The 19,714-nt window shown below is 35.8% G+C and overlaps 1 protein-coding gene across 12 annotated transcripts in view; it reads right to left on the bottom strand.

The window, feature by feature from the left end:
* Positions 1-19,714, bottom strand: part of LOC111559538 — a 132,537-nt gene that overhangs the window by 96,237 nt on the left and 16,586 nt on the right. For 9 of the 12 annotated variants that reach the window (XM_045052702.1, XM_045052710.1, XM_045052707.1 and 6 more), the window contains 3 exons: positions 18,977-19,101; positions 10,915-11,053; positions 10,284-10,375 (listed from right to left, as the gene is read on the bottom strand). In XM_045052702.1, the coding sequence (XP_044908637.1) occupies positions 10,284-10,375; positions 10,915-11,053; positions 18,977-19,101 (356 nt within the window). The remainder of the gene's footprint in view (positions 1-10,283; positions 10,376-10,914; positions 11,054-18,976; positions 19,102-19,714) is intronic. The other 3 variants (XR_006594497.1, XR_006594496.1, XR_006594495.1) reach the window with 2 other exon arrangements.

Here is a 19,714-nt window from a genome sequence, read left to right as displayed (position 1 = left end):
TTTTTGTTTTCTTGTCCCCATACATTTCTGTGAGTTTAAATAAGGACATTTTGAGGCTGTGTGCTTTTGTGGACCCCAATCATATTTTTGCCCTAAGTCATTTTATTTAGTTGAAAGTATTTACTGGCTCCATACCCTTAATCTGATTTTTTTTTCCCTCTGAGATAATTAAATCAGTTTAAAGATTTTACTGGAATTTATTCCTCAACGGCTTATTCATCTTATTTTTATCACAGAAACAGTGGACTCTTTAATCCCAAGAGACCCAGATTTTGAGCACTATACTTATTCACATTCATTTTTGCTTAGAGATCAGTCAACCTGAACTATTACCTCCTTGTAATATCTTGCCAAACACAACCCTGTACAACTACTCAAAATTCTAAAAATTTTAACCTCTCTTTCCTTAAAGCCACACATTTTTGTTATTATTGGTGGTGGTGTTTCAGTTTACTTTGCATTTAGGTGTATCATCTGCTTCCTCAAACCCTGCAGGTGTGCATTTTGCCAAATATTTTACTATTGTAAAGATCACCATCTCTTTTGGGTTTTGATATCAGTTTCATGCTGCCCCCTATTTTAAGTTTTTGTTAAGAAAGCTCTCTCTTTGGTTCCGATATCAGCATGGTTGGTTCCGAACCAACTTTGGTTCCGGTATCAGCATCTGTCAGGACAGGCTTGATTATTCTGAGCTAACAACTCCCAAACTTAGTGGGGAATTTATAACAAAACTATAAAAAGTTTATACATTTATATCAAAAGTTAATTCCCTCTCACACAAAATTTGGTGGTTCTCCAAGCCACTCTATAGTAAAACTGTCCTCCTGAAGTCCACTCAGGCTGAGTTTCCACCATCTGAGTTGTACTATAGGATTGTCTATGACTTGCATAACTTCTGGTCATAGCCCATTGACTATTACTACTGACAGTATTCTACCTTCAAGGACTGGAAAATTTAAAGGGAAAAATGAAACAGTTGATGAGCATACTGCCTTTGACCATGCTACTTTCTTTATTTCTCTATAAGATTACAGAACACAGTCTTTTCGATTTAGCAATATCCTTTATAAGCAATGTGTTTTCCACACCTGCAGGGGCAGCTGGTAGCTGTGGATTAGTGCCTTTCTCTGTGTGAGGAGACCACTCAGAAATTGAATATGTGATATTAGTTTCATAAGCACTCTATGTAACTATCACTGAAATTATATTAGGGTAATAAGTATGGAATCAAGGGCCAGTTGTCTTGTGTTCAGTAAAATCGAAAGAACTTGAGAGCAATTTCCATAAGAATTTAAATACTGTGTGGTTTAACATTATGCATCCCTTAGGCTTAAAGTCTATTTAATATATATGGATCTGAACAGAAAATGATCAAAGGATAGCGGACGTGAACATGGAAGAAGCACTACGAGAAAATCCATGAAGAAAATTCAAAGACTATGTCTATTTAGAAACTAAAAAATATTTAGGGCAAGTAAAATGATAAATCGACAAGTGATAAGATAATAAAGTGTTGACTTAGCCTAAGGACAGGCTGCAAAAATGTAGTGTGCAAAAAAAATTACAATATAATCCTAGATATTAAAATATTTCAATTTATTGTTTGTCCTTACTGATAATAAACAAATCCACATGCAATTTAAGTATGCATATATCATCAAAGAAATACTTATATATATTTTTTTCAGTATATGAAATTTATTGTCAAATTGGTTTCCATACAACACCCAATGCTCATCCCAAAAGGTGCCCTCCTCAATACCCATCACCCACCCTCCCCTCCCTCCCACCCCCCATCAACCCTCAGTTTGTTCTCAGTTTTTAAGAGTCTCTTATGCTTTGGCTCTCTCCCACTCTAACCTCTTTTTTTTTTTCCTTCCCCTCTTCCATGAGTTTCTGTTAAGTTTCTCAGGATCCACATAGAGTGAACACATATGGTATCTGTCTTTCTCTGTATGGCTTATTTCACTTAGCATCACACTCTCCAGTTCCATCCACGTTGCTACAAAGGGCCAGATTTCATTTTTTCTCATTGCCCTGTAGTACTCCATTGTGTATATAAACCACGATTTCTTTATCCATTCATCAGTTGATGGACATTTAGGCTCTTTCCATAATTTGGCTATTGTTGAGAGTGCTGCTATAAACATTGGGGTACAAGTGCCCCTATGCATCAGTACTCCTGTATCCCTTGGATAAATTCCTAGCAGTGCTATTGCTGGGTCATAGGGTAGGTCTATTTTTAATTTTCTGAGGAACTTCCACACTGTTTTCCAGAGTGGCTGCACCAATTTGCATTCCCACCAACAGTGCAAGAGGGTTCCTGTTTCTCCACATCCTCGCCAGCATCTATAGTCTCCTGATTTGTTCATTTTGGCCACTCTGGCTGGCGTGAGGTGATATCTGAGTGTGGTTTTGATTTGGAAATACTTACATTTTTAAGGCTTGTGACATTGAAAATGCAATTAAGCTACCAATGAATTAGTTAGCAAATTTCTATTCTGTTTCGAAGGCCAGCATATAAAGCCCAGTTTTCAACTAGATATGGAATGTATATCAGAGTCTACCTTCTAGATGTTTTAACCCTCAGAAAAAATGAAAAATAGATTCATCAGCAATTTTACTGTGAAGTAACTCTTACCTACCTCACATAGGTCCACCTGAAGGGTGGGAAAGGCTTGAATATTAAAATATTCTTAAAGATATGTCATTTTGTCCATTACAATGACACTAGTTTGATAATGCACTTCGCCATTTATCACTAGCTATAGAAAATCTTTTTCTTAATGACTCAGATTTTATCTTCATTGCCAGTAAACATCTAGATTAAATAAAAAACTTTTTAAAAAGTACTGTTTTCAATATTTGCTATTTGATATTTTACTAACAACCTGAACACTGGAAACAATCATTATCATCTCTGATAAAGGGAATTACACTTTGCAAAGGTAAAAATTAAGGCAAATCTGAAAAACGAATTGAGCATAATCCCTTAGTGCATGTACTGTAATTGCTGCTTTTAATGAAATTTGAACATTACTTTGGTAATTAGAGTGGAAGTTTGGAACAGCATTAGGATTCTTTATAGGAAAAGCAAGTAGTTTTATATCTAAATACACCATAGGAAAAATTAGGAGAAAAATATAGAGTTTATTTGTAGAGTAAATCTATGTTTTAAAACACTACGTCATGAAAGCACAAGATAAAATTCTTTGGCCATAGTTAACTTGCGAAGCAGAATAGCAAATACACATACCACCTGGGGCTCATTACTAGCTTTGCTTTTGGCTCTGAGATGCAGTTCCAAGGGCAGAGTTTTCCATTAAATTCAGAGTCAGACAATTCAATCTTCGAAGGCTTGGGGCAAAGGAGGGAGCAGGTGCCTGGGGGACAGGAGGGAATACAGAGTTCTGATCCACATTCTATTGCCCTCTAGATGCTTAACACTGGGCCAGGAAACTTGCCAACTTGTGATCCTATTGGGCAGAAACTTTAGCCAGTTCTTCTTGGGATTCCATGTCTAATGAGTGCCAGGGCTCATTAAAGGTTCATTACTAGCCCCAGTCTCCCAATTCTTTAGGTTCCTATTCAGCACAATTGAAATAGTGCACTAGATTTGGAGAAAACTGAGCTACTTTTCTATATGTTTGTCTCATCAGCCTGAGTTTCCTCAAAGGCAGAGTCACAAAGACTTACAGAGCAACTAAGCTGATCCCAACAAGTTGGAGGTGAGGAGAATTTAATAGGAAAACAAGAACAACGAATCAAAAGAGGCATTATTTCATTACTGACCAGGCTGGGATGCCAGTATTTGATCTTGCAGGACATTCTGAGTAGGTTTATGAAATGTCAGAACCTGTAGCCCAGAGGAAAATAGGAGAGATTATTTTTCCATTAACTTCTGTCCCTACTGATCAGGTGTAGCCCACAGACATTGACACCCCACCCCCAGATGTCCATCCGTAAGTGTCCCTAAAATCCCTCCAGGAGTTCTAAGCTGGGTTCTCAAAAAAGTCTTGTAGCAGGAAGCTAGAGGAAGCTCTTGCCCAAGGTGAAACACTGTCAGATTTCACCTGTGTGAGGTTACAGTACATCTTCAAAGAACTGTGAACCACAGCAGTGGCTATAGTAAGAGGTGCATCCAAGAGAATATGGAGTAATGTATAAGAAGTTCTTACACATTGGTTTAAATTAAAACTAAAACAGAATTAAAGTTCTTCAGAATAGGAATGGGAAATAACATGGTAAAGAGAAGTTATAGAATGGTTTCCTAAGTACAACTGAATTCTTTCGTCACCAACTTAAAATTTTTTTAATGTTTATTTATTTATTTGGAGAGGCAGAGGGAGAAAGAGTGGAGGGGAGAGGCAGAGAGAGGGTGACAGAGAATCCCAAGCAGGCTCCACACTGTCAGCTTAGATCCTGATGTGGGGCTCAATCTCACGAACTGTGAGATCATGACCTGTGCCAAAATCAAGAGTTGACACTTAACCAACTGAGCCATTGAGGTACCCCTTGTCACCAACTTTTGAGTTTTTTCCCCCTCCACACCTAGTAGACAGTGCCTCAGATGGCTGGCCTTGGGAGAACATTTATGTAACACTGTTAAATATTCAGTATTTTCAAATATAATATCTTAAAATGATGTCCTTCAAACAAAAGTTGACTAGTTACAAAGAAAAAAATATATCATTACCAAACAGAATTATTAAGGAATGAAGCATTCTAGATAATTTAGTGTTCTAGCTAATTGAAAACTAAAACACATGTGTTATGAAACACCTGTAGGGTAGTAATTCTCCCTCCTGATGTAGTAGGAAGAGCACAGAAATTGGACTTAGAAGCTGTAGGTCTGAACTTTAGGCCTGATACCTTCTTAATGTATAAATTTGGATAAGTATCTTAACATTTCCGAGTCTGAATGTCCTTATATGAAAGACTGAGCTAATAAAACTTGCTTCCAAATGTTACCGGTTGGATATACAACAAGATCATGTGTTAAAAAATATCATCCACCTGGACTATTATTTACCTTGGTCATTATGATTTCCCACGGTTCAGAGATCTCAGAGAACATCTCAGATTGGTACTGTTTAAGACTAAGGAAGCCAATGCCAGTCCCTCTCTAACCCTGCACATTGAAAGATCCTACCAGCAGCTTTAGTGTGTCTCCCATACGCATGAAATTTTGCATCTATGTTGGTCATTATCAAGCTACACTCATAACAACTTAGTCCATTGATTCTATAATTGTGCCCCTCAACATAGATTGTTTTTAACATATACTTTTAATATTTTTAAAAATTTTAAGGTTTACTCATTTCACAGAGACAGAAAGAGTGTGAGCACAGGAGGGGCAAAGAGAGAGAGGGAGACACAGAGTCTGAAGCAGGCTCCAGGCTCTGAGCTGTCCGCACAGAGCCCAATGTGGGGCTCGAACTCATGGACCGCAAGATCATGACCTGAGCCGAAGTCGGATGCTTAACCCACTGAGCCACCCAGGTGCCCCTAACATATACTTTTAGATGGTTATGTCCCTGATTATTATTCTTTCCCAAATGTAGAATCTCCCACTGTTGGAATTATGTTCCAGCTCTTAAAAAAAAAAGTCATCGTTTTTATTCTGGTGCCCTTTTTAGACTTTGGCTGACAATATTCCTCAACACATTATATAGAGAAAATTCAGATTTTTGAACCAATATCTGACTTAGTATTGGTTATAATTTATTTCCTCTTTCAGTTCTTGAAATATTAACTTAAGGGCACAATATTTAAATAAAGAAAAATTCACTGCAGAAACATCAACATGTTAAGTACCTCTCTGCTAACCATACCCAGAGCATATCACAGTTTCCTGCATCCTGTGTTGGATATCTTTCCATATTTAGGGAAACCTAAATACTTCTGGAAGGTTCCTTTGAGAAGTCAAAATACTAATGATTTCATTATAGTAAGATATAAGAAACTGCCTCTGAAAATGTGTTTGGGGTAGTTAAAATTGTATATTTGACCTATATATTATTTAGTTTTAGAAATATAGAACTTTTGTAATCAACCATTTATAATCTGTAACTGGTCTATCCATCTCAGTAACAACATACTTTCAAAGAGACTTCATTAAAAAATGTGCAGTTAAAGTTGTTTCTAATGACTTTTTTTCAAACAGAATTAAGGCAGAGGGAAAAATAGCCTTTCCCCAAAATTTTACAAAGGCAGAAAAACAGAAATCCTCAGAACTTCAGAGAAATGTATTTTAGAAACAATTTTTAATCTGATATATTAAGAAGCTAGAGATGAGGATAAAAGACGAAGGGTCACCTAGTATGGGAATTTCACTTATGAAGTAGCTTGAGTCAAAAAATATAAACTTAAATTTGACTTTATACTAAAAGTATAAACTAATAGGCTAGGGTAGAAAGCAGAAAATTCCCAAAGTTTTTTTTAATGTTTATTTATTTATTTTTTAAATGTTTATTCATTTTTGAGAGACAGAGAGAGACAGAGCGTGAGTGGGGAAGGAACAGAGAGAGAGGGAGACACAGAATCTGAAGCAGACTCCAGGCTCTGAGCTGACAGCACAGAGCCTGATGTGGTGCTTGAACTCAGGAACTATGAGATCATGACCTGAGCCCAAGTCAGACGCTTAACCGATAGAGCCACCCAGGCACCCGTGTTTGTTTATTTTTGAGAGAGAGAGACACACAGAGCAAGCAGGGGGAGGGGCAGAGAGAGAGGGAGACAGAATCTGAAGCAGGCTCCAGGCTCTGAGCCATCAGTGCAGAGCCTGCTGCGGGGCTGGAAACCATGAACCATAAGATCATGACCTGAGGCAAAGTCAGACACTTAACCAACTAAGCCACCCCACAAAGTATTTAAGTTAAGGAATGTTCCAGTTATATTCACATACACTGCATATCCAATAGACCTATACACTTGCTTTTGCACTAACATAAAAGATTTTTCACCCATCCTGAGTCTATGCAATGAGAAGGTGATCTCTGCTCTCTTATTCCTATCTTCTTTCTCACACCTTCTCAAGAAGTGATGATGCTAATACGATTGTACAACATTAGTTGGGCTGTGTTTACAAATGAAGCCATGCTTTATTTAAAAGTCAAGAGCACATACGCTGGTCCCCTCTATTCTTTGGCCAAAATATTGTCTGCACAAGGCAGGCATGCCACCAGCAGGCCTTTTTCTCATGCTTAGCCCTCTTTCTTCCCTGCCACATATATAAATAGCCATAGGGGAGTAAGACTCACCATATAGACATGATCTCATAGGCAGAGAGATGCACATCCTTCCAAGGTTTAGCAGATCATGCATTGAGAAGTATTTGGCACTAATCCCCAAACAAAGCATTTTCATTTTTTTTTCATTTTTTTATGCTGTTTTGCTACTGCTTCTTGTGTTTGTAAGAGGGTTATTTTTTCTCATACTTTTTCTCTTGAAAAGTTTCAAACTTTTAAAAAAGTTCCAAGGATATTATGCACTTGTGTACCCTCCACTTACGTTCACCAATTGTTAATATTTTGCCTCACTTGCTTTTGCTTGTTTCTGTTTGTCTCTGGATGGATGGATGGATGGATGGATGGATGATGGACATACACACACACACACACACACACACACACACACACACACACACACATTCTCTTGAATCATTGCCAAGTTAGTTGCTAACATCATAATACCTTACCCTAAATGCTTCAGTATATAGCTCATGAGGTAAAGGCTATTTCAGGAGAGTAGCTAGAGATGAATCAAATATTTCTTTTTTAAAGTTGAAAGGGAATGTCTTAAGTGACTGTTAACTCCAAGTTTTTAATTTTTCAGATTAAAAAACTGAGACACAGAAAGGTGGTTTGTTTAAAGTTGTATAGTTTGTGCCAGAGTTGGATCTTTTGATTCCTGAATCAGTGCTCTGATAACTTCACCTAATTATGACTAAGTAACACATCGAAAAATAGTATCAATGAACTCCCTGGATATCAACAAGCTGAAATATACTACTGATTTTTAAGCTTATTTATTAATTTTGAGAGAGTAAGCATGAGCCAGGGAGGGGCAGAGAGAAGGAGGGAGAGAGAGAATCCCAAGCAGGCTCCATGCTGTCAGCACAGAGCCCTATGCAGGGCTCGATCCCACAAACTGTGAGATCATGACCTGAGCTGAAATGAAGAGTCAGACACAACTGACTGAGCCACCCAGGTGCCTCAAAACATGTTACTTATTAACACATTGTGACACCATCCCACCTTCTTAATGATAAACTCTTAGGCAACTAGCTGGCCAAATCATGGCAGATAATATACTACTTCTTGCAATTAGAAGATAACTCTAGAACTTAGGTATATTAAAAGCACTCCAAACATGAAATAGGATTGCTTCTACTATTCTTCTCATGGATGTCTTTGCTTTAGAAGTTTAGAGGGTATGTATTACTGCTAAAGTTCTTCAAATAGCACTAAACAGCTTCATTCTAGACAAAAGTTTCATAAGCAGAAAAATTCTAAAAAAGCAGAGACCCGCCATTCTGTTTTCTATAGTTTACACATGTTGAATAGTTTCCTAAGAAGTTAACTGTGTTGGAGAAAGATGTATTGAGCATTTTAAGACTTAATATAATAAAAACGAAAAGTACTTTTGGTGTTTACTGAATCACTTTAACAAGCGTAACACAGAGATCTCTCTAGTGCCTCAGGAAGACATGATAACTTTACAATTTCGATTAACTAAACTAGATCCCCCAAATACAGCATTCACATGATATTTAGATAAAATATTACTCAGAAATTACTTGTCATCCAAGTACAGTCCCCAACTTATGATGGTTTGACTTAGAAATTTTCAACTTTACAATTGTGTGAATGCAATACAAATTCAGTAGAAACTGTACTTTGAATTTTTATCTTTTCCCGGGCTAGCCATACACAATATGTGGTACAGTATTCTCCCATGATGCTGGACAATGGCAATAAGCCCCAGCCTCTAGTCAACCACACTATCATGAACGTAAATGGCACACTTACAACCATCCCTTACTCAGACAACCATTCTGTTTTTCACTTTCAATATAATATTCAGTAAATCATATGAGATATTCAACACTTCTATAAAATAGACTCTGTGTTAGGTGATTGTGCCCAACTGTAGGCTCACGTAAGCATTCTGTGCACATTTGAACTAGGCTGGCTAAGCTCTGATTTTTGGTAGGTGAGGTGTATTAAGTGTATTCTCACCTAAGGAAATTTTCAACTTATGATGGGTTCACAGGGACATAAGCTCTATCATGAGTCGAGGAAAATCTGAAATACTAGGTGTGTTTGATTTTCTATCCATAAGCATAAAGTAAATAAATTTAGGCTTTCCAAGAAGTTTAAAAAAAATTATCCTTAGATACCTAAGGAACGATTACCCCAGCTATGATCCCCTTCACACATGCAAGTTCCTCTGTACGGAGAGAGGATATGACCGGGATACCAATTCCTCCTTCCTGGAATTAATAGCTCTAACCAAACTGAAGGGACTTTTCTGCCCATCCATAGGAAACAGACAGCAAACAAGTGGATGATGGTGTAAACATCTGCATTCAACTCTGGGCATATGTAAAGTGAAAGGTCTTGGTTGGAAAAGCATTAGTGGAGAAAGGGCTAACATACATTTCCCTTTGCCCAAAAGGTTGTCAATATTACATACTTAAAAAAATAACTATGCTATCTTAGGAGAGTAGAAAATGAAAACTAATTTATCTGTTTCAATAGTTTTTATAGGGAATGATGATTACTTAGTTGCTGGGGTTCATTACTCATCTAGCTACCACTGCCAAGGAGGCCTGGTCCACCCAATTCATCCTCAAGCCATACCCCTAACTCTCTCTGGGAATGTCAACCTCTACTTCTATTAACCCTGTAAAATTTAATAGTCACTAATTATCTATGTCTGTCAAAGGTGTTTCTTAAAGTTCTATTTGTGATTATTTAAATTTGTGGATTCACATTAAAAAATAAAGCAGATTCACTCTCTGTTCTGAGATATTTTCCCCCTCTATAGATACTTCTTTGCCTCTAAATAAAGGCAAACTATGTATTAGTGTTCAGAAAATTAACATTTAGAAGGGAAGAATATTGTGACTCCAAATGTACCACTAAATAAAAAAAAATACTTTTACAGTACTCAGCCTGACCCAATGAAAGAAATTATCTGATTTACTGAACTTGATTTGAAAATTAAAAGAGTACAGCTAATAGTAACACCAGTTATTCTCTTCTGCCTGAACCTACCTTCCTTCTTCTCTTCCTTCTTTTCTTCCTCTCTTCTTCCTAGCCCTTTTTTTCTTACAACAAACAGCATCCACCCTCAGTGGAATGAGATTCTAGCAATAAAAAAGAGACACAGCGTGTCTGCACTCACGAAACTTACGTCCAACTGTGGGATACAGACAGTAAGCAAGTAAACAGATATAAGTAAAGTACTTACAGGCTGGAGAAAGTTCTATGAAAGAAAGAAAAAAGATGAAATAAGGTGATAGAGCATAAGTGGTAGAGCTCAACCTCGGTTAGGGTGATCAGGGAAGGCCCCTTTGAACAAATGATATTTGAGATGTCCGAAGGATAAGGAGAAGCCACTTTGGAAAGCCAGGAATAGCATTTGGGGCAGAGGCAGCCCAAAAAGAAACTGCGGTGGGAAAGGACGTTATTTATTCCATTATTCCATAAACAGCAGGTGGCCAGTGTGTCTGGAGCACAGTGAACAAGAGGGAGACGGTTAGAGAAAGCTGAGTGTGAAGAGATCATGGTTTGGGAGTTTAGGAGGCCGTGGTAAATATTTATGGGCCTGTTCTTGGTGCGGTGAGAAGCCCTTAAAAGATTTAATTAGAAAAATTACATGGCATGCTTTGTGTTTTATAATTATCACTCTTGCCGCTGCGTGGATAATGGAAACGAAAGTAAGAAGAAGAAAGATGAGTGAGGGAAATATTGAAGTCACCAGAGAACAACGGTGGTCTTGGGGAAAAAATTCCAGAGATGAACACGTCTCGCTCAAGTAAGAGCTGTGGAGAGAAGGATCGCTGAGAATGCTTTTCCTCTCATGGCCAAGAGTAAGGTCTATGCCTGTAATCATAAATGTTTCACAAACAGCTCCCTGGAAAAACCAGTATCTGCACACAGACACATGCACACACATGCACAAACATTCATTATAAAAATTTCCTGGAAATCGGTTAAAATGTACATGCAGCCGAGTTTAGAACATTTTTAACAGACATATGACATCATGACAGGTTCAATTTATTTATCTCTTTGGTGAGTCATCTGAAATTAGTCATATTTCACTTAGTGATAATTACACATTTTCGGGGTTGCTTAGCTATAGTTTTGTCATTATAGTAAGTTATAAGTATGTTGAAAATAGAAAAACCTAGTAAATGTTAATAGCACACCTGTTTTTCATAATCTTAAAACGTTGAATTTCATACTTTAACAAATAAAATAAAAATAAACACATGGAATGTCAATGTTTGTATAGACACATAAAATGTAAATAGCATCTGCTTATCTCTGTTGAACACAAACTTTTAAAATTACAACAAGGTAACTGTTTTAGTTTTTATTTTAAAATGATAATTATTTTTAGGAACAAAATATTCATAGAGTGGATCCTTCTTCCTATACAGTGAAAAAAATCTAAACAGTACTTCCATATGTCCTGAATGCTAATATTAGTGGAATATATGTTACAGAGGTGCCTCCCCAAATGGTTTCTTTGTAGCATAAAAAAAAATTCCCTTAAATAAAAATGAGTGGGGTTGGGGAATGTGGGTGGCTCAGTCAGTTAAGTGTTCAACTCTTGATTTTGTTTGGCTCAGGTCATGATCTCACAGTTCGTGGGTTCGAGCCTTGCTTCAGGCTCTGTGCTGACAGTGCTGAGCCTGCTTGGGATTCTCTCTCCCTCCCTCTCTCTGCCCCTCCCCTGCTCACTCTGTCTCTATCTCTCTCAAATTAAATAAATAAACCTAAAAAAAAATGAGTGAGGTTAAATACCATTTAAATTGGAATGACTACACTTTTCTGTTAATAGCAGCCTAAATCAAACATGGAAACCAAAACAATAAAAACCAGCTTTCTTGAAATTACTACAAAATTGCAACATCAGTGGTCAAATAGAATTAAATGTAGACAATCTCAGAAAATTCACTGACTATAAAAATATTGATACTACTGATGTTTGCATTCAACTTTTGATGTTTTAATCATTCTAAGTAAGAAAAATTATAGCTCATATCCATCAAACCCACGTTGGGAGATAAGCTAGTAAAAATGAAAAAGAGTCCTTAAATTTTAGCATGAAGAAATGGTCTGATGATTACATTTATTTTTGAAAAAATAATGATATATGACAGAAATCATCCTTTTAGGAAAATATTGGTGAAGTGCTAATAATAAACATAATTAACATAAAGAAATGTACCTCTAAATATGAAATTTGCCATTTTTTCTTCCAGGAGTTATTTAAAATTCAAGTTAGTTAACATATGGTGTAATGTTACTTTTAGGAGTAGAATTCATCACTTACATATAATACCTAGTGCGTATCACAAGTGCCCTCCTTAATACCCATCACCCATTTAGCCCACCTCCCCTCCAGCAGCCCTCAGTTTATTCTCTATAGTTAAGAATCTCTTGGTGCCTGGGTGGCTCAGTTGGTTGAGCAACCAACTCTTGATATAGGCTCAGGTCATGACCAGGGTGGTGGCCTCAGAGCCCGTGTCCCAGCACTGAGGATAGAGCCTGCTTAAGATCGTTTCTCTTTCCCTCTGTGCCTCTCTCCAGTTCACTCTATGTAAAATAAAAGTTAAAAAAATATATCTTATGCTTTTCCTCCCTCTCTTAAATCCTTGGGAATGTCTATTTATTATAACTATGATTCACTGTTCATCTATTTTCACTAATATTAAGCTTATAAGCCTATACCTAACTTTGTTGGTTACTGAGATAGTTTAGGCTCTTGTGAAGACCCTCAGGAGTAATTGTCCAGACCACAAAACCATTATGCCATCCAGTATTTTAACAAGAAACTTGACTAGAATATCAATGATGTACAAAATCAGTGTTGGGATCTGTTAAGGAAACCAGCTTAGCAACTTTCCCCATAATGCATACTTCCAGACAGCACTACCTATCTACGGAGCAAATATTTGCTGTAGCTTACTGATATTTAAAAGCAATGGAATCTCTGATTCTATTTTGTTTTCTGGAATATATATAAATTAGGTAAATCAATGCTAAAATGACACACGACCAGTCATGGATAAAAATAACAAAATTAGAGGCACAACACTTTGTAATGACTTAAAAATCACTTTCCAGTGCAGCAGTGATTTTCCTTCTTGCTTGTATTTTCGAGACCTCTGTCCACTCCTGTTTTAAGCTATTTTCTTTAGGACTTCATTATGTTCCTTGGGAGACTATTTCACACTCTATTAGTTACAGTCAATTTCATCGCATTACTTGAAGTATAAACACCCACAGTTCTTTGCACCTCTCGTGAGCACATTTCTTCCTTCTTGGTATTTAATAACCTGTAGCCTGGCACTTGAATTAGGGGATAATTTTGCCCCTTCTGGCAATATGGTTTTAAGTAGGGAAAACTATTTGTCAATTTCAAATTGCATTTTATATGAACATAAGTTGCATATCTATATTGTGTCAGAAAAATTGTCCAAAACTTGGATAGAAGGCAAATAAGTTAAAACACACATCCTTTCAATATTGAGGGGGCAAAACCATCCAAGGACTGTCTACAAGAATGTGCTCAGGTCATTGCATTGTTTATTATTAATTAAAAATCCAAAATTTATTGAAGTTACTTGTTAATTTGTAGATTTTCTATCCGATAACAATGAAAATAATTTCTCTCTGCAAGAATATGTAACTCCAAAGATTTATGACCTATTAGACATTAGACAGTATTTTACCCAACTCAACAATTTTACCCTAAATTTTCTTCGATAAATTGCCTAATAATACCTTAACTTCTTAAGTGCTCTTTGAACGAGTCATAACATCTTACCAGTTCCCTTCACTAATTAATGACTTAAATAAAGTCTTTGACATGTTTATTTTATATTTACCTGAGAGTCATGATTTTGCTTTTTTTCCTTAAGTTATGTTTTTATCTGTGCAATGATTAAAATCCCTTCAAGTAATAGGAGTAATAAGTTGAAGATACAGAACCTATCCAGACTTTTGCTAAAAAATTCAAACACTGGACTAAGACTATAATATTATCATCATTGCAGTGGAAAGAGCCCGGTTGAATTGGCCTATAACATACATCTTATCTTCTTTAGTCATTGTTTTACATATACTTTATAGTTGACAATATGTCAGATGACTGAATAAAAAATTATTTCAGGAATGTGATATAACTTCATTAATTGCATTTATATTCCTAAGACCTCATCAAATATTTTTCCATAATAATTTACATATATTTTATTTCTATGTGTATCACATACCAATACTAACTTGTTATTTAATAAAACTTCCAAATGCAGTATTCAAAAATTTGCTCAACCCATGTCCTTGAATAGATATTTACAAGGATACATATTGAGAGTTTTCATTTTTTAATTAAGAATAGGACACTGCCCCTACTTCTACAAGAATGTATTTCTAATATAGCACTGAAACATAGATTATTGTACACTAGCTAGATTGTGTGCCATTATATTTCTTTGTTCAAAAATATCACTTTTGTGGTAAAGAACACAGAGTGAAGAAATATATAAAGTATGAATTAGCAGCTGGAATGAATTGAAGGGTGAAATATAAAGCAGCAAAAATGGGGGCTACACAAACTATATTAAGTTAATAATTACTTCTGTACTTGCCACAAATCCAGCAAATATAAAATTGCACTCAGCCTTAGAAGCAAATGTGGAATATTGAAAAAAGTGAAAAAGTATCACTTACCCTGAAACTCTTCCAAGTAAAATTAGAAATCTCTAACCAGATCATTAGGAATATATACCAATATATCTTATTTGGCCTAGAAATAGTTGCTGCAGGTATTCAAAATTTATCCATATATTAATTGATGACTTAAATATTGTCTTTAGTCTCCTTCAATAAACTGTATGCATTTGGATTGTTTACTTGAGAGGGAAAAGTTAAAGAAAGAGCATTTATTTTATTTTTGCCTGGGTGCTACTTCAGAGAAATCATTTCCAGAAGCCTGGAGATATAAATATCTTAATTCTATTTCAGGGATAGATGGATCAGAAGTAAATAAAAGCCATTTCCTTCAGCCACTTTCCCAATACCAACTAGTCATCCAAGCCCATAAGAATGAGTCTCATAATTAATAAAGCTTTTAGAAATAAGGCTCTAAACTCACTCTCAAATCTCCAAGTATATTGGATTTCTGGGACTGAAAAATCTAGCACTCTGGTTAATTGCATTTAGAACCTCAATTACCTCATGTAGATGATTTAGTAGAGAAATGATATTCTTCTCTAAGCCATGTAAATACAGCTAAACAAAAATCCTCCTAGGAATCCTTGAAAATCTACTTTCTTCTCTATGTCACAAATATCAGAGATTCATGAATTGGCTGATAGTAGTAAATACTAGCAACAGGGTTAATTTCATATAAGGCATGGTTATAAAAAATGTAGACAGAAATCAAAGTTTGACTCAGTTGAAAATTATATAAAACAAGCAAAGGTCGTAAGCCGAAGAGTTTATGAGTAGTCTGTGAAAATAGTACCCAAGTCCTCTTCTCTTGATAAGCCTTATGAATAACCCGATTAGAAATGGGCAAAAGACATGAATAGACATTTCTCCAAAGAAGACATACAAATGGCCAACAGATACATGGGAAGATGCTCAATATCACTCATCAGGGAAATTTAAATAAAAACCACAATGAGGTATCACCTCATGACTGTCAGCATAGCTAAGATCAACACAAGAAACAACTGTTGGTGAGGATGTGGAGAAACGGGAACCCTCTTGCACTGTTGGTGGGGAAGCAAACTCATGCATCCACTCTTGAAAACAGTATAGAGGTTTCTCAAAAAGTTAGAAATAGAACTACCCTACTATCCAGCAGTTGCACTACCAGGTATTTACCCAAAGAATACAAATATAGTAATTCAAAGAATACATTCATCCTGATGTTTGTGGTGGCAATACCTACAATCACCAAATTATGTAAACAACCCAAGTGTCCACTGACTGATGAATGGATAAAGAAGATGTGATGTGTGTACACACACACACACACACACACACACACACACACACACACACAGAGGAATATTACTCAGACATAAAAAAGAATGAAGTCTTGCCATGTGCAATGACATGGATGGAGCTACTGAGTATAATGCTAAGTGAAATAAGTCAGTCAAACAAGGACAAATGTCGTCTGATTTCACTCATATATGGAATTTAAGAAACAAAACAAATAAGCAAAGGGGGAAAAAAAAACAAGAAATAGACTCCTAACTACAGAGAACAAACTCTATAAGAGAGGCAGATGGGGGAGGGGTGATATAGGTGATGGGGATTAAGGAATGCACTTGCTGTGATGAGCACAGAGTGTTATATGAAGTGTTGAATCACTATATTGCACTCTTGAAACTAATATTACACTGTATGTCAACTAACTGGAATTCAAATAAAACTTTAAACAAATTAAAAATAATTGTTTATAATAAACAGTAGAATATACACAGAATTATGTCCAAATCACATGTGCAGAATTCAAGGAGTATCACAAAATGAACATACAAGTGCAATTACCACAAAAGTAAAGAAAAATACCATTAATACTACACCAGAAGCTTCCCTCATGCCACTCTACAATTGCTACCCTTACTTCCTCCCAAAAGATAACCAGCACCCTGAATTCTAATAGTCTTGATTAAGTTTGCCTATTTTTGAACTTCAAATAAATGGAAGCATACAATACATATTTTTGGCTGTTTCTTTCACCCAAAAATATTTGTTTAATTCATCTATACTATTGCTTTACCATTGATTATTTCATATTTAGTTATATAATATCCCAAGTTATGAATATATCATACTTCATCAATTCTACTATTGACGGGCATTTGGGAGGTTTTCATTCTGAACCCTCAATATTTTTATACATGCTTTGTGGTGTACATATGCACATATTTCTGTTGGGAATATACTTAGGAATGGAATTCTTAGGTTATGGGGTAAACACTACAAAGTAGTATTTCAAAATTATTAAATGATTTATAGTCCCATTGTGAGGTCTTGATATTATCAGTATTTTTAAATTTAGCATTATGGTTAATGTGTAGATATTATATTTAGGTGACATTTCCCTGCTGAATAATAAGGTTGAGCATCTTCATTTTTTGGCTATTTATAGATCTTATTTTGTGAAGAGGTAGCCCAATCCTCTCATACATTTTCTGTTTTGGACCATCTGTCTCACTTTTATTTATTTTTAGATCTTTATGTACATTGGACATAAAGTTTTCAACTCTTATGTATGCAAATATATTCCCCTACTAAATGGCTTGACTTTTCACTCTCTTAAAAGTGTCTTTGGACAAACAGAATTTTTTAATTTTAATGAAATATTGCTAATAGCTTATTTTTAATGATGTTCAGATACTATTTTATAAACTTTCATTTAAAATCCTCTATTATCTTCAAGAAGCTTTATTGTTTACCATTCATACTTAGACATGTAATTCACAATTAGAACTTCATTTAATTGTTTCCAAGTAGTGGATTGAGGATTTCCTCCTTGCCTTTTTTCATATACACTTGCATAGCACTATTCCCTGAGATAAACCATCCTCACTCTTTTTTCTTTTCAACGTTTATTTATTTTTGCGACAGAGAGAGACAGAGCATGAACGGGGGAGGGGCAGAGAGAGAGGGAGACACAGAATCCGAAACAGGCTCCAGGCTCTGAGCCATCAGCCCAGAGCCTGACGCGGGGCTCGAACTCCTGGACCGCGAGATCGTGACCTGCCTGAAGTCGGACGCTTAACCGACTGCGCCACCCAGGCGCCCCAAACCATCCTCACTCTTTTGCAGTTACGTCTCTATCATAAATCAAGGGTCACTGTTGTGTGTGTGTTGTGTTGTGTGTGTGTGTGTGTGTGTGTGTGTAGCATCTATATATGATATATAGATATTATTTTATAATTTTCATGTACATTTAGTCAATGTATAAATTTATAGAAGCAATTTTTGTTGATAGAAATTTTTGTTGATAGAACTAGAATAGAATTTTTGTTGATATTACACTGAACCTTTATGATTCCCACAAACTAGTGTGTAGCAGGAAAGGCAGGTGACTACCCGAATTTATTGATAAAGAGCCAGAGATAACTTATTCCCATTCTTTATATTCAAAGAGTGAGTTCCAATGACAGTAAGCGAAGAGATATCATCTCAGACACTTTGGTTCCCTTAGCCACTAAAAAAAAAAAAAAAAAAAAAAAATTATTCCCATAATCTTTATCTGCTCCCCATCCCTCCTTAGTGAACCATAAAACTTTGACACAGTCCAAAGAGTACCATTAGAGCAGATCCAGATTCAGTTCCCAAATTTGTCATTCTGAGGTGTATAACATGACTTCATTGATTCAATGGATTTCATTCATTTCTATGATAAAGTTATCAAGGTCAATTATATTTCCTAAGACCATTTACACACACACACACACATAAATACATATATCTGTTTGAAATACATATATCTGTTTGAAAGATTTTATGTTTAAAAGTTATTGAATAGTGTGCTCTACTTCTGCTTAGATTGCAGAAACACACAAAAAAAAGCCAACGTTCATATTCTAACAGAAAACTTAAAAGATGGATAAATTACAACATATAGAAATTCAGTAGGTTTGTGACCTCTGTTAGAGAATAGGTTCAAGTCACTGAAACAAGGCACCAAAATGACTTACCAGTCCAAAAGATGGTGGCTGGTGGTTAGTGATGTAATGCCGTCATTCACTCTTGCCTCTTCACAACGTTTTAACTTTGTAATGAGAAACCATATCCAGTTAATCTCAACCGAAGACATCCATACCTGAAAAACAAGAATATAGGGGTGGCTATCTCTCAAAGGCATACGGAAACACGTATGTGTAACAAAAAGCCTAACGAGTATTTGTAGAAAAGAAATTAATATCCCGACATGTTTTTATGAAATGTGTTTAAATACATGCTAAGTAATTGAAGTATATGTACCAAATTGGAATTAAATGGTTTTAGAAACGTATATTTCATTTATTTCTGTGATTGGGAGTGATCTTATATTTCTGAGGGCATCATTTTAATAAGGCTCTATGAAAATACAGATATAAACTTCGAAAATCACATAGAAAATACTTATTCACTGAAGTTATTGATAATATTTGTTGTGGTTCTAATGTCCTTTTTGTACATCTATATTGGTTACCATATCTGAGACTATTCCGAAGGCTTTGATGAGTGCATATGAAATATGCCATAATAATTATTTGAAGCCTCTGTCAAATATCACTGTGCTTACTAAATCATGCATCACCAATGTTATGATTTGCAGTAATAAAGCTATGCTATGGTAACTTTTTTGGAACATTGCAGCATATGTTGCCAGATGCCAAGGGCATACTAATTAATGAGAAAATTAGCACATAGATATTAGATCACTGTAATGC

The sequence above is a fragment of the Felis catus genome, chromosome A2 (genome assembly GCF_018350175.1).
Source record: "Felis catus isolate Fca126 chromosome A2, F.catus_Fca126_mat1.0, whole genome shotgun sequence".
Lineage (NCBI taxonomy): Eukaryota > Metazoa > Chordata > Mammalia > Carnivora > Felidae > Felis > Felis catus.
This window is presented reverse-complemented; position numbering and strand designations above follow the sequence as displayed.